The sequence below is a fragment of the Pseudorasbora parva genome, chromosome 2, assembly GCF_024679245.1.
Source record: "Pseudorasbora parva isolate DD20220531a chromosome 2, ASM2467924v1, whole genome shotgun sequence".
NCBI lineage: Eukaryota > Metazoa > Chordata > Actinopteri > Cypriniformes > Gobionidae > Pseudorasbora > Pseudorasbora parva.
In genome coordinates this window covers 23,632,973-23,647,365 of record NC_090173.1, presented here as the reverse complement: position 1 = coordinate 23,647,365, position 14,393 = coordinate 23,632,973, and the positions used below count along the sequence as shown (strand labels likewise).

Here is a 14,393-nt window from a genome sequence, read left to right as displayed (position 1 = left end):
ATATGCTCCTCAGACACACACTCACACATGTACCCACACAGATTTGCAAATTTACACATTTATTTCCTATTTTCCTGTCACACACATCCACTCGTCTGCCCACGTAAGCACATACACACCTGTTCCTGCTCGCTCTTTCTCACTCACACGTGGGAAAGGCAGAATATTAGTCAATATTAATCTTGTTCATTTTAAATTTATTTGTGTGTTTGTGTTTGTGTGCGTGTGCGTGTGTGTATGTGTATATATACTCTCTCACCTAAAGGATTATTAGGAACACCATACTAATACCGTGTTTGACCCCCTTTCTCCTTCAGAACTGCCTTAATTCTACATGGCAACAAGGTGCTGAAAGCATTCTTTAGAAATGTTGGCCCATATTGATAGGATAGCATCTTGCATTTGATGGAGATTTGTGGGATGCACATCCAGGGCACGAAGCTCCCGCACCACCACATCCCAAATATGCTCTATTGGGTTGAGATCTGGTGACTGTGGGGGGCATTTTAGTACAGTGAACTCATTGTCATGTTCAAGAAACCAATTTGAAATGATTCGTGGTTTGTGACATGGTGCATTATCCTGCTGGAAGTAGCCATCAGAGGATGGGTTCATGGTGGTCATAAAGGGATGGACATGGTAAGAAACAATGCTCAGGTAGGCTGTGGCATTTAAATGATGCCCAAATGGCACTAAGGGAGCTAAAAGGTGCCAAGAAAACATCCCCCACACCATTACACCACCACCACCAGCCTGCACAGTGGTAACAAGGCATGATGGATCCGTGTTCTCATTCGGTTTACGCCAAAATTCTGACTTTGCCATATGAATATCTCAACAGAAATCGAGACTCATCAGATTAGGTGACATTTTTCCAGTCTTCAACTGTCCAATTTTGGTGAGCTTGTGCAAATTGTAGCCTCTTTTTCCTATTTGTAGTGGAGATGAGTGGTACCCGGTGGGGTCTTCTGCTGTTGTAGCCCATCCACCTCAAGGTTGTGCTTGTTGTGGCTTCACAAATGCTTTGCTGCATACCTCGGCTGTAACGAGTGGTTATTTCAGTCAAAGTTGCTCTTCTATCAGCTTGACTCAGTCGGCCCATTCTCCTCTGACCTCTAGCATCAACAAGGCATTTTCGCCCACAGGACTGCCGTATTCTGGATGTTTTTCTCTTTTCACACCATTCTTTGTAAACCCTAGAAATGGTTGTGTGTGAAAATCCCAGTAACTGAGCAGATTGTGAAATACTCAGACCGGCCCGTCTGGCACCAACAACCATGCCACGTTCAAAATTGCTTATCACCTTACTTTCCCATTCTGACATTCAGTTTGGAGTTCAGGAGATTTTCTTGACCAGGACCACACCCCTAAATGCATTGAAGCAACTGCCATGTGATTCGTTGTTTAGATAATTTCATTAATGAAAAATTGAACAGGTGTTCCTAATATCATTTAGGTAAGTGTGTGTGTGTGTATATGTGTGTGTGTGTGTGTGTGTGTGTGTGTGTGTGTGTGTGTGTGTGTGTGTGTGTGTGTGTGTGTGTGTGTGTGTGTGTGTGTGTGTGTGTGTGTGTCGTCACAATCATACCTTTTTTAGACAAAGATAAAACAAGTTACAACTTATTACATTTTGTATTACAAATGTGGATGTATTTATTATATTTAAATATGAAGATATGAGAACACTAATGCATGTACACTAATAGAATGATCTAAACAACAACATCACTTGTTATGTCTCATCTCAGGATTTATGTCCTTTCATTTTAAAGTACAGTAGGATATTTGACAAGGTTAATGTAATGCAAATTCTATCGCTGTTATGAGGAGCAGTAGCATGACAGGTGACAGGTTAATAGAAATAGAAATTTGACAGAAAACGCATGCTTTTCTTTGTTGCCATGTTTGCCAAATGATTGACAGAACTAAAAGTTTGTCATGGATGGCTGTATATAGAGCACATAATGACGAATAATGCAAGGAAATATTCTTTTGAATGACAAGTGAACAGAAAGATGACTCAAACACACTTAATGCTTTAAAGTCTTTAAATTGCTTTAAAGTCACTTCATGGTTTTGTTTTCATCACATAACTTCTCTGTGTGTGTGTGTTTGTGTGCGTGCATGTGTGTGTGACTGATAAATACTGCTTTTTTTAGGTAAATTATATATTTTGATAATTATGGAAATTTAAATGTTATTCCCCTCATAGCTACATTTTGTTACTAGCTTGCACTGAACTTTTTTAATCCTTAGTTGAGCTACATTCAATCAGTAATATTATAAGTAAAGTGTCCTTTTTTTGTTTGTAGGTTCGCTCAGCCGTTCGTAAACGGTGGCATCGCTGGCAGGATAAGCACTCCATTCGGGCACGGGTGGCGCGGGCCATGTCCATTCCTACTTCTCCAACGCGCGTCAGTTTCCACAGCATCAAGCAGTCGTCTGCCGTCTGACCTTAACAGAAGCAATTTGCCCATTCCCGTTTCTTCTGCTTCCGCTCTTTCTGTCCTCAGCTAATCATCCATGTCCTCTGCAAAAAACCCAGGGATAACAGCTATGGGCCAAACAGGGTATGATCCTCAGCTGAAACATAAATGAAGGGTGGAAATATAAACAAACAATGAGGTTCACCTGCCGAACTCAGAGACGGAGAATCTGTTTCACAAACAGATTAGTGCATCGGTGGTCTCAGACAACGATGGAAGACAGTGGAAGGAACCTGAAACACACCAAAAAGGTTGATAGATGCAGACAGAGTGTATTTATTTAATAGATAAAGTTATATGTCACATTATACATTATCACATCTGATTTCCTATCTTGAGTCTTCTCTGATTGGAGACCTCGTTTTATTCCTAACTTATTTTCAGAACTGTCAGAGTAGGATAATATTGGAGATACACTACATGGCCAAAAGTAGTGTGCTTGTGAGCCAGACTTGTGTTTGAATGGGAGTAAATCCCTCCGTTCATATTCCAACATCTACTGCTAAACCTTCCAGAAGAGTGAAAGGTGTTTGGGAGGATAAACTTTTTTTAAAAGTCTTGAAATTAAAGCAAGCAAGCACATGCGCTCAAAAAAAGGTTCTTGATTCAAATTTAAAGAACCCTTTATGACAAGATGGTTCTATATTAGAGAGAAATGTCTTAAATGATTCCACAATACTTTTCATGTTTAATGGATTATTTAATTTTCTATTGATTATGTTCACAAGCTGCTTAATTTATAACATTTTATTATATTTAAAAACTAAATCCATAAAATAATCCCATGATGGGAACCCGACAGAACCCTTTAAGGTTTCATATAGAACCTTTTCTTCTAAGAATGTGTGAGTTTGGTGTCCAGGTGTCCACAAATTTTGGCCATATAGTGTGTTAGATTTAGGTTTTTGGAGTTTTAAAAGAAAACAATGAAATCAGAGGAAATTGGAAACCAAACTGAATTTCTTCGACAGATCTCAGTGTAAACATTCATTATCGTTATTGGATCTTTTGACTGGATACTTTGGGGATAAATGTTTGGTGTTGTTCAGATTGTGACCCATGTGCTTCTTCTCACTGTCCCTCGCTGCTCTACACTTTACTGCAGCTTGTGGAAGTTTCCTCTGATTCTCTTACATTTCTGTGATCTAAATCATTCAAAATGGACGCTTTTTGCTTTGAAATGATGAGTACATCTATTGCTGCATATATCGTCCCGTGCAAGTGCAAAAATTGTAAACAGTGTTTACTAAGACGAAAGGTGTTAATGCTCTCTAAGCCAGTTTGCATCCTGGGACTCAAGGATATATCTAAACCCCGGGGAGAAAGAGGAAGGAAGCTCACAGGAAAGTAAACAACATCATGAAAGACTATGATGCCTGCTAAAGTAGAAGACGGCACGCTCCGATGCTAAACACTTAACACAATCTTTTAAATAAGGGGTTTATCTCAGAACAAAGAAAGGATTTTGATTTTATTCTGCATTTCGATCCTCAGCCAAGCGGGCAATTGAATGTATTTCAATTAATCAATCCAGCTCTCCTTTTCATGCACAGTTTTATATAAATTACCAGTTATCAAGCAGGTTTGAGAGATGAGATGATAGTAGTGCTAAACACTTGAGGAAATTGGATTCTGAAGAGTCTTTCAAAAAAGGCAAATTCTTATCACACATGACTGAAAGTTGTTATTGTTATTGTACAAGAGCCTTATAGGAATAAATTAACATTTTACTCACTCTCATGTTGTTCCAAACCTGTATGTCTAAGGATGCATGAAATTGATTGAGTTACAGTAAAATACCTTTTTCTTTTCTTTTCTTTTTTCTACTTTTTTTTTTTTTTTACTTTTAGAATTACTTTGAATTTATCGAATAATTCTGATTAAAAAACATATCACATAAATCTCACATAATATTTTCCATAAAAATATTAAACGGTACAACTTTAAATTGATAACAATAAAAAAAGAATTATAATAAAATGTTTCCTAAACACTTGTTTTGCCATCACAGGAATAAATTACATTTTAAACTCTATTAGTATAGAAATTATTGATAATAATCAACCACTCCAATAAACAGTTCACTTGAGATCCTCAACAATCAAGTTAAACTGAATAAATTCATCTTTTAAACTGGTTTTGCTAACTTAGATTCATTTCATTTCATTTGACTCAACAATGATCAGTGCACAAGGAATTTGTTCTTCAAAATGGAAAGTAGAATTGGTCCTGAACAACATGAGCGTGACTAAATGATGGCAGTTTAAATTTTTGGGTTGAAAAAATGTAAGCTATTTCTATGAAACAAGGTGCGTTTCTACATTTACATTGCTATTGGTGGACCACGTTTTTCCTAGCCTATCTGCACGGCTGTTTTGTGTGGAAAGAAATCTCTACATTTGAAAAATAGATTAGTAGTGTGCTTTTTGTGTTGATCGAGGACCAGCTTCTCCAATTCAAACCCCAAAAGAATCAGGCAAAAGAATCACCTCAGCAAAATCTGCTTCTTTATCATTAGAGAGTCGAGAGAGATCTGCATGCCTCACATAGGGTCATTCATGTTTATTCATGTGTTAAAACCCTCAATAAGCTGAGCCGCCAATGACCGAGTCCTGTGACCGCTCACTGCTGACTCAGCACAGTAAAGCAGATTTAGCTTTTGTGCTACATACATCCAATCAATCACATCTGGTAGAGAGAGCAAGGCTGTTAAAAAAAAACTGACTCAGGACCTCCATCTTTGCCTCTGTGCTCTTCTGACCTTGCTGAAGTACTTGTGCAAGAATCATTTGTAAAGGCTTCAGCAGATTCCACATTCAGCCATGCTTGTTGTGTACTGTACATGTCCATTAGGCATAGTTGTGTATGTTGTGAAGTTTGCTAATTGCCATATAGCAGTGTGTATACCTGATAAACTGAGGACCAAGCTCCTGTCACTGTTAGACTAGTAAAGAGAAACACAAGGTTTGTTTTAGTGTTGCTACTACGTTTAGGACTAAGGCTTGTTCGTTCATTTGTTATGGCCGTTTTACCCGTTCATGTATATTATGTTTCCAAAACCACTTACTTGTTCTCTATTCAGTACATAGTGAAGGCTTTCATAGTTCTCTATACTGTATAAGGAAAGAGTAAGACAATATTGAGAATTTTGTATGATATTATACAAAATTTTTAAGACAGGAAGAATTAATATGTTTAGTTAATATAAATTGCATTAGACTTTTAAATTGTTACAAAACAAAACATATACATATATTAACATTTATGGAAGAAACATATCATTAAAAAAAAAAACATCAGTTTCCACACAAAAAATGATTAAGCAATATTTTCACCATTGATAATAATAAGAAAGTTCAGCTTTTCCTTTCCTGGAATGTATTATTATTAATACAAATATATTATTTAAATTGTAATAATATTTCACACTATTACTGTTTTTACTCTATATTTGATAAGATTAATTTAGCCTCGGAGAATATAAGAGACTTCTTTCAAAAACATCTCGCAAACGCCACACTTTTGTATGGTAGTGTGTATGTTATGTACCACCCCAAATTATGATTTTTCTTTTTTATATATAATCTGATCAGACCATTTAGACCGAAATGTCTCTCTCTGTCTGTGGTTACATTCATTCATTCATGCTAGCGAAGCAGCAGTGCAAGATAAAAGTTAGACAACATACGCCAGCAGTCTAGCACGTTATGGATTTGTTGTTCGTTACCACGGCAAACATTTGCGTGTCAGGGTCAAGCCAAGGGGGTAATCTAGCGCTCGGAAAGTGTTCCACCCCTAGGGGCTGCCATTGCTAACCAAGCCATCACCTGCTGTTAGCATCCCATTGACTCCCATTCATTTTTGAGTCACTTTGACAGTGAATAACTTTACATCTGAGACGTTTAAAGACTCCATTTGTCCATTGTTTATTTCTAAAGAAACACGACAATGCATAAAAGGCTCCATTACCTTGTATCTTACACTATCGCCCCGCAGCAGCTGTTTTTGTAAAAATAGGCTAACGACTGCGTCATAACCAACGCGACTCTGTCGCACAGTTGAGAAATTACCGTATAGACCTGAGGAGACGCTCGCAGGCAATCTTTACTGTCTATGAGACAGTCGGGGGGATGTGGAGATATAAAGTCTGATAAAGTCAAGGGGGAAGAATGGGGAGAAGCCGATAGTGAGCCAAAAGCAACGGGAGAAAATATTTAAACAACGTGATTCAGCTTTCACTTTCCACATCTACTAGAAGACCTACAGCTGTCAGACAGGAGGCTCACGTCACATCTACGTCGTCAAGCTCAGTCTGAGCCTGCGCAGTTCGCTCAGCCATTAGGAAGTGAGTGCCCCTAGGTTGACTTCATTATTTCGCCGTTGACGTCAATGGGGTCGCTCTGTCCATTTCTTTTACTGTCTATGGGTCAAGCCTGCAGTCTCCCTCTAATTTACTGAAGCTTTCGCACCTCGATCGCCCCCCGGTGACCGGTCCTAGTATAGTGCCCCTCTGTGTTTTCTAATGGATGCGAGGCAAACTAAATAATAAAATTACACTTCAAATATTTTTTCCCCAAAGTTAGTTTATGTCACTGAAGGCAGTTATCACCACGATGATTTCATTTCAAATGTTAGTTTTTAAAATAAGTTTAGTTTTAGTAAGTTATCTGACGCTTTAAAAACGGGGGGTGTGACGTCATGATTGACAGCTGAGATCGATGTCTTCTCTGAGTGAAGTTGTCACTGAGGCCCTAACTGACTTTTTTCGAATTTTTTGGGAGCAGATTGGAGCTTTAGCTTTAATTCCTACATTTCCATAACTGTTTATTTCACACCAACATAATTAATTGTTCTGCATCTGCGAGAGTGTGGGCGGGCTTTTTATATCGCAGCTTTACTTCCTCCTCTACTTCCTGCGCTCTACTGCGCAACTCCGGTCCCAAAATCTCTACTGCGCAGACTGGGCCCTAAGATGTCCGCGCCGTGCAGGCCGCCTAAAAGCTTAAAATCTGCCAAGCGGAAATGGATGATGTCGAGTCGTCCATATTTTTTTACGATCTATGGTCAGGGTTTGTCTGAAAGCATGAAAATTATCTGTAGACATGACGGGCGGCAAAAATATCAGAAGAAAAGCTTAACATGTACTTACAACTGCATTATTTATCTGTATTTTCTTCATTAGGATGTTGAAAGCAAGTGAGGAGAGAGTTTCATTCATAATGTTTCTACTTAATGTAACATGAGCGCTCATACTGGACTGAAGCCGTTCTCATCATGTGATCAAGGGAAAACATTTCTTAGGGCGTGGTGAGCTCAGGGGCGTGGTAGTGAGCCGTTGGAAGTACCATCCTACGTCACGAAGTACCACAATGTCCAATAGGAAAATTCGACTGCAGTAGCCACCGTTCAACCTTAAGAGGGCAGCACTAAGACCTTTTTACACCATATATTATAGAATTAAAACGCTTTATACCCAAATATCAAAATATTTTTACTCTAATCAATAAACAGCATTAATAAAGCCCCAGTCTTGCAGATCATTAACTAAAAAAAAGTTGGTTTAGGGTTTAGTTACCCTTTAAAGCCTGTACAAATTGTCTTCGTTTATTTTAGATTGTAAAAACAAAGGGAGATCAAATGAATAAAAAACTAAATGAATCATCCCATTGATTTGCTGGCATGCCAGTACATTTTCAAAAAAGACTCTTTCAGCACAAGATACTGGTGGACAAAAATATATGAAAGATAATGCACGTTCAAACAGTCATTACGGTTCATTTTTCAGATTATTATATATGATCAGATCATACATTATCCCACTTATTAGATGTTTGCTTTTCATTAAAATAAAAAAAGAATATGAAATGTTGATTTCAGTTTATATTATTTTATTATGTCAGGAGAAAGAGTCTGTGGAATTCTATCGAACTTGTACAGCATAAGAAATTGGTTTTGAGGGACAGTTGTGCAACGATCAAAAAGATCTGAATGAAAATGACCAATCAGAATCAAGTATTCCAGAAAACCATGTAATGAAAACAGAGACTGCAAGAAACTAAGAATAGCTTGATGCTGAATAGCAAAACTCCACAGACAGTGATGGATATAATGTGTACGGAAATGAGAGAAGCTTACGTTACTATTTATGTCAAATTTATGTTTGCTGGTGCATGTGGAATCGTGTCACCTGAGGGATCTGATTTAGCATCATGGGAATGAAATCTTTCACAGCACTGCTCAGTCACACTCCATCAGCCTTTGCCTCACTATTTATAGCAGTTTGACAGTAAACAGCTCAAGTGTTCACTTAGTATATAAACCTAAGGGGCTACTAGTACAAGGGTTCTTTAGACACATATAATCTACATTAATAAAACGTACATTCATATTATAGTATATTATTCTTCCCAAAGAGCTAAATTAATGACATATCTAGTGAATTTGGTGTTAGTTGGGGCTATATTCTTGTGTCCGTTAGTACTTTCTAACAGTACCTAAACCTGTCATTTACCACACGTCGTGTATATTATTTACAAATCATTAATCAGTCACTTCTGGACAGTAGTGCCACCATTTTTCTATAGTCAGTGGCCTTAGATGTGAATTAATGGTGTTACTAATATGGTCTTTCTCAGAACACCAAGCTCTTCTTTAAATGCAAAGTGTATAAATCTATAACATTTTAATATGCAGTCAATTGTATGTAAGGCATTCATAGTTTGAAAATGTGTAACACTATGGCGCTGTGAACACAGACTCTTAATTTTCTCTTGGTAGGTAATAACACAAGTCAAAAAAACCATATACGTACATTAAAGGAGGCACCCAAGCCATATCTCTTTCAGCTTTGGCCTAACTACCACCCAGTGCTGAACTCATTCAGAATACCTTAGCAAGCACTCGTGGCACATACATAACACTCTTCAGCTTTAAACCACACACACACACACACGCGCACACACACACACATTTTGTGGCTTGTGTGTAGTAGTACCACCTGTTACGTACTAATTTGATTTGTATCTCTCTTTCCCTTTGGCTTTCCAATTTTCACCTTCTGAAAGCAAACCGCCATTTCCCATACCCTCAAACGTGCGATATTCCAAAGTAAGGCACACGTGTGCTTCTCCAATGTGCCTCAAAGAAGGCCTAAAAACACAGTCTCTGCTTATGACTTATCATTTCATCTCTACATAACTCAAATACCTTCTACTGTTCATAGATATAAATGTACAAACTCAGCATTCTTGGTAAGGCCAGTGTCTGTATCAGATTTGTTGGCTGTCATCCTCCAGCCAGAATTGTATATTTTCAGTAATTGTTCAGTCATTTCTATTGGTGAGCTCAATTTTCTATATCTGAGAGAAGCAACACTGGTGACTGTGTTCTTTTCTTCCCTTTCAAAAGCTTCTCTCAATGTTGCACTGCTATCACTATGGGAACTTCTTTTTGTGTGATTGGTTGTATTCAGGAAGTATGTATGCAAACACACCAATGAACTTAGAGAACCTTTGTCGATGATGTCATTGAAATTAGCCATTGTCGGATGCTATAAATAGATGTGAATAAAGTGTGCCTTCACAGAGATGTACGGGTCCATCCCTATCGCTTGCGCAAAGATTGGTTTGGACAGGAGGGACAATCTGTCTCAAGCACTTGGGCCAAAATTGAATTCTTGGCCCAAGTTTTTGAACTTTTACATTTGGCCCCTGAAGGGTACCAACTGAGGGACACTAGGCTTTCAGCTGAAATCATAGGCTGCATTTACACTGCAGGTCTTGTAGATGTAGATGTACAATTCCGATTTGGTGACTATCATTTTTTTGACGACCCGCTTACATCATCTTTTAAAAGTGACCCGTATCCGATATTTGCATTTACACTGTACACTGGCAAAGCAACCAAGATGTTCTTGACCGGAAAAGGAAGTAAATGGCGCGATATGCAATGGGCGTAGACAAAATGATTATTCAATGTTTTGCTTTCCGCACTTTTCCACACATCTTTAAAGGTCACCTAAATATATCCCTCGTAAGGCAGAGAAAAGTAGGAGAATGCGCCTCCGTCCCTTTTTCAATGACGTATGACCCGCATTTACTGGGGAAAATCTGATTTGACCGCTTACATGGCAGATGCAAATGCCCGTATCCAAATCAAATCAGATTTATTACCACATATGAGTGAGGCCTGAATCCGATCTGAGGATATTGGAATTCATGCGGGGGGGTTTTCCTGCTTACACGTTCACGTCATATCCGATCTGTGCCACATGATGGTAAAAAAATCGGAATTGGGTCACTTGAACCATGGGGTGAAAATGGAGGCAAAGAAAACATTTTGAGTGCTAGGGCTCCCTCCACAAAAAGACAAATGTATGCCACTAAATGAGGTGTCTTTGAAAGGGAATGCAGTCAAGCTTTGCCTAGAAGTTAGGCCTCATTCTACCAGGGGAGTCACGTTCTCGCAATCTTTGGCAAGCTGTGCCCCCTTGCAACAATTATGTGATGTAACAGGTTGGTCCTTGACTCATTAATTCGCCAGGCTTTAAGTCAACATCCTAAGCTCATGTCTGAGACGTTTCGCCTGCTTCTGAGCGCACAGTTCACAACTGTGAGGGGTTCATACACTTCCAATACAGCGGCTTGTTCCCATAACACTAGCAGCGTAGCATTGAGAGGAGCTGTTGAAAGGGAACATCTCAGGTTACTTCACTGTAAACCTGTTCCCTAAAAAAGGGGGAACGAGCTGTTGTGCTACATTGCCGCACCGAAAATGTGTCCAGACATCTTTTTAGACAAAGTGATAACTGAAGGCAAACCCGTTTTGCATCTATTTATATCCTCTGTCGAGTGTGCATTCCAATTGACATCATCATCAGTGGTTATCTAAAGCCAAATTTATTGGTGTGTTTGCGCACAGGCTTCACAACTGGTCACACACAAAGGTGTTCCCATAGTGCTAGCTGCGCAGCATGTCATTCCAGATTTTTCAGGGAACAGAGTTACAAACAAGTAACACAGGATGTTTCTTTTGTTCATAAAAAGATTTATATATAAGATTTCCAATAAAGATTTAATACATTTAAAGCATTTACTATATATATATATATATATATATATATATATATATATATATATATATATATATATATATATATATATATATATATATATATATACTATTTATCTTGTTTTAAAGATTTTTAAGTTCTTCACTGGAAAACAACACAAAAGTCTTGATTAAGAAAATCTTTTATTTTTCCTTTTTTAGAGGTTGTGAAGTTCTTCCAAAGTTGTGAAGTGTACAAAAGGTCCGAACAAGTACAAGCTTTGTAGCTGTATTTGTATCAAAGATGTCAATATGTGATCTTTTTTTGGATATTATGTTGTGTTTAGTCGCTGATGTGTGTACAAAGAAAAAAAATATTTATTTATACATGTACGGCACAGAAAAAAAAAAATATATATATATCTCACTATTTAAGTTTTCTAAGTCAGAAAACATGTGCAAGGCAATGGCACATGTGACGCATATGAATATATCCATAACATTAATGTCCAGAATGTGTGAAGACATGTAATCTTGTATGTCTTGCTTTTTGTGGTTCAGTGAGAGAATCTTTGCCAAAATTTCCGTCATTTCCTGCAGTGCTTCAAGAACATTCTATTTATTACTTTTGCTCATTTGTTCATCTGTTTGTTTTAATGTTTGAGAGTTTAGGAACTGTACAGAAATTTGTATTAAATCAACTAGAGTAAAGTCATATGTTGAAGGCATATAGTACTGTGCTGATCAAGATGTGCATTAAATTGTTTTTCCTTTTCTAAATCCTGTTCTTTTGTAGTGTGTTTTCATCCACAGGTTCGATATTAAAAGTTGTCATAGTTCATTCAAACCATGCTGTACAGCAACATCACGTCACTTCAAAGCTATTGAGTTTGTTGAAAGGGCATATCATTGACTTCCTTTCAATTACATCATTCTACAAATATGTTTAAAAGCCCTCTTTAGGTTAACATGAAATATGAGCTATATGTAATTAAATGCAGATATATTTTCTTTAGGATATGCTCTAAATCTTTAAAATGACATGCAATCTGAGCCAGAAAAAGGGAGTTTAGGAGAAAGTTGATCCGTCTCAGAAGAAAAAAAAAATGTTTTTGTGTTTCATAGAAAAAAGCTATTTTTATCTGGTTTGTTTGGTTTGAAAAGCTCAAAATAGCATTTCTTTAAAATGTGGTGTTTCCTGCTCAAGTTCCCTTGTTTCTCATTACAATGAAAGGCATTTAATTACCTTGACACTCCTTTCATAGAATCCCCTGTAGACGTTCACCTTCCGCTGCTTTTATGCTTTTTCAATGACGTACAGTAAAAATGACCTTTTCATTACAATTAAATCGATTGATGAGTGTGCGTGCATGTGTGCGTGTGCGTGCGTCTGTTCGTGCGTGTGTTATTTATTTTGTATTTTTTTAAGAAAACTATTTTTATATCTCACACAAACACACAAGACAGGAACAATCAATTTAGCATTTTTCCTTCGAGCAAGTTTTCCCTATGCACAGTTTTAAGACAGCAAGAAACCTGAAAACATCAGCACTGAATAAATCAAAGAGAATAATAAAAAATAATGGATCATGTAAGGTTGGTTTCCATTTGAATGCCTACAGGATCAGGATGCATTAGTATAAACTACATAAATAAAAAACACATTTTTATTAGTTTGATTAACCTACTGTGAGATGGAGGTTTGGGTGGATTTATTTAGCAAGATTTCAGCTACAATGATGCCTTTGAAAACAATCTGCTTCAGAGCACTAGTCCTGGAAACGGCATTAACATGAAAACAAATAACAAATGCATTCGAAACTATTCAGCATTTTTCTGCTATTATTTTAGCCTATATTACTTTTTACTAATAAATGCACACTATTTGCATGCTCTTGTGCCAATCCAAACCCATAAGCTGTTATTTTTTCCATTGGCATATAATGACAGTTCAGAGTGATCACATCTCTCAAGCTCTCAACAGGAAAATAACCACCAAATGCATGTAATGAAAGCCACTTGTACCACATGAAATGAAATTAGGGTGAGTAAATAAGGACAAAACGGTCATTCTTAGGTGACCTATTCCTTTAAATACCTTAAGATTCCCACATAGGACATAAAAACGAGGTCAGAGCTAGGGGTCACATTGCAATGACCTCAATAAGTCTTGAAAGATCTTTTTAACATGCAGAAAGATTTTTTTAACATGCAGCGCTTGCCCAGAAAAATGTCCATAGATACAACAGAAGAACATGTGAGTGCATAAATCCAATAAGCTTAAAGATTGTGGTTTGTTTTATTAACAAGAGCCGCTACGGTGTTGGAAAGACATTCTCAATCCAAAGAAGTACAAATGTGATGAATTTCATAATACGTACTTATATCAGATCTCCAAGGCCAGTTCTTCTATGCTGAGCAAACTTCATGAAAACTGAAAGCAATGTCACTTTCATTACAAGCTGAAAAGTGTGTAGGTGTGTGTGCAAACTATCTAGGTTAAGATTGACAGGTCTAATCTAGGCTCAAGAGCTTGACATTAAACTCTAAAGTCATTTAATTGAATGCACTGTAACACTTTACAATACAGGTGCACTAATATGCATTAATTCTTGCTTAACTAATGCACAGATAATCATGAGTTAATGTGTTACTAATGGTGAACTAACCCATTTATTAATGATTACTGCATCAGCAACTAATGAAGATTCTACATGATTAACAGATTAAGTAATCATTAAAGGGGTGTGTGTGTGTGTGTGGGGGGGGGGGGGGGGGGGGTTAAATGCTGTTTCATGCATACCGAGCTTTTTACACTGTTAAAGACTTGGATTCCCATCCTAAACATGGACAAAGTTT

General features: G+C 37.5%; 1 protein-coding gene across 1 annotated transcript in view; it reads left to right on the top strand.

Moving 5' to 3' along the window:
• crhr1 (corticotropin releasing hormone receptor 1) overlaps positions 1 to 11,567 on the top strand; it is a 234,512-nt gene extending 222,945 nt beyond the window's left edge. Inside the window, exon 14 of the mRNA XM_067412726.1 lies at positions 2,313 to 11,567. Within this exon, the coding sequence (XP_067268827.1) occupies positions 2,313 to 2,453 (141 nt within the window). The 3' untranslated portion in view covers positions 2,454 to 11,567. The remainder of the gene's footprint in view (positions 1 to 2,312) is intronic.
• Positions 11,568 to 14,393: the final 2,826 nt, after the last annotated feature.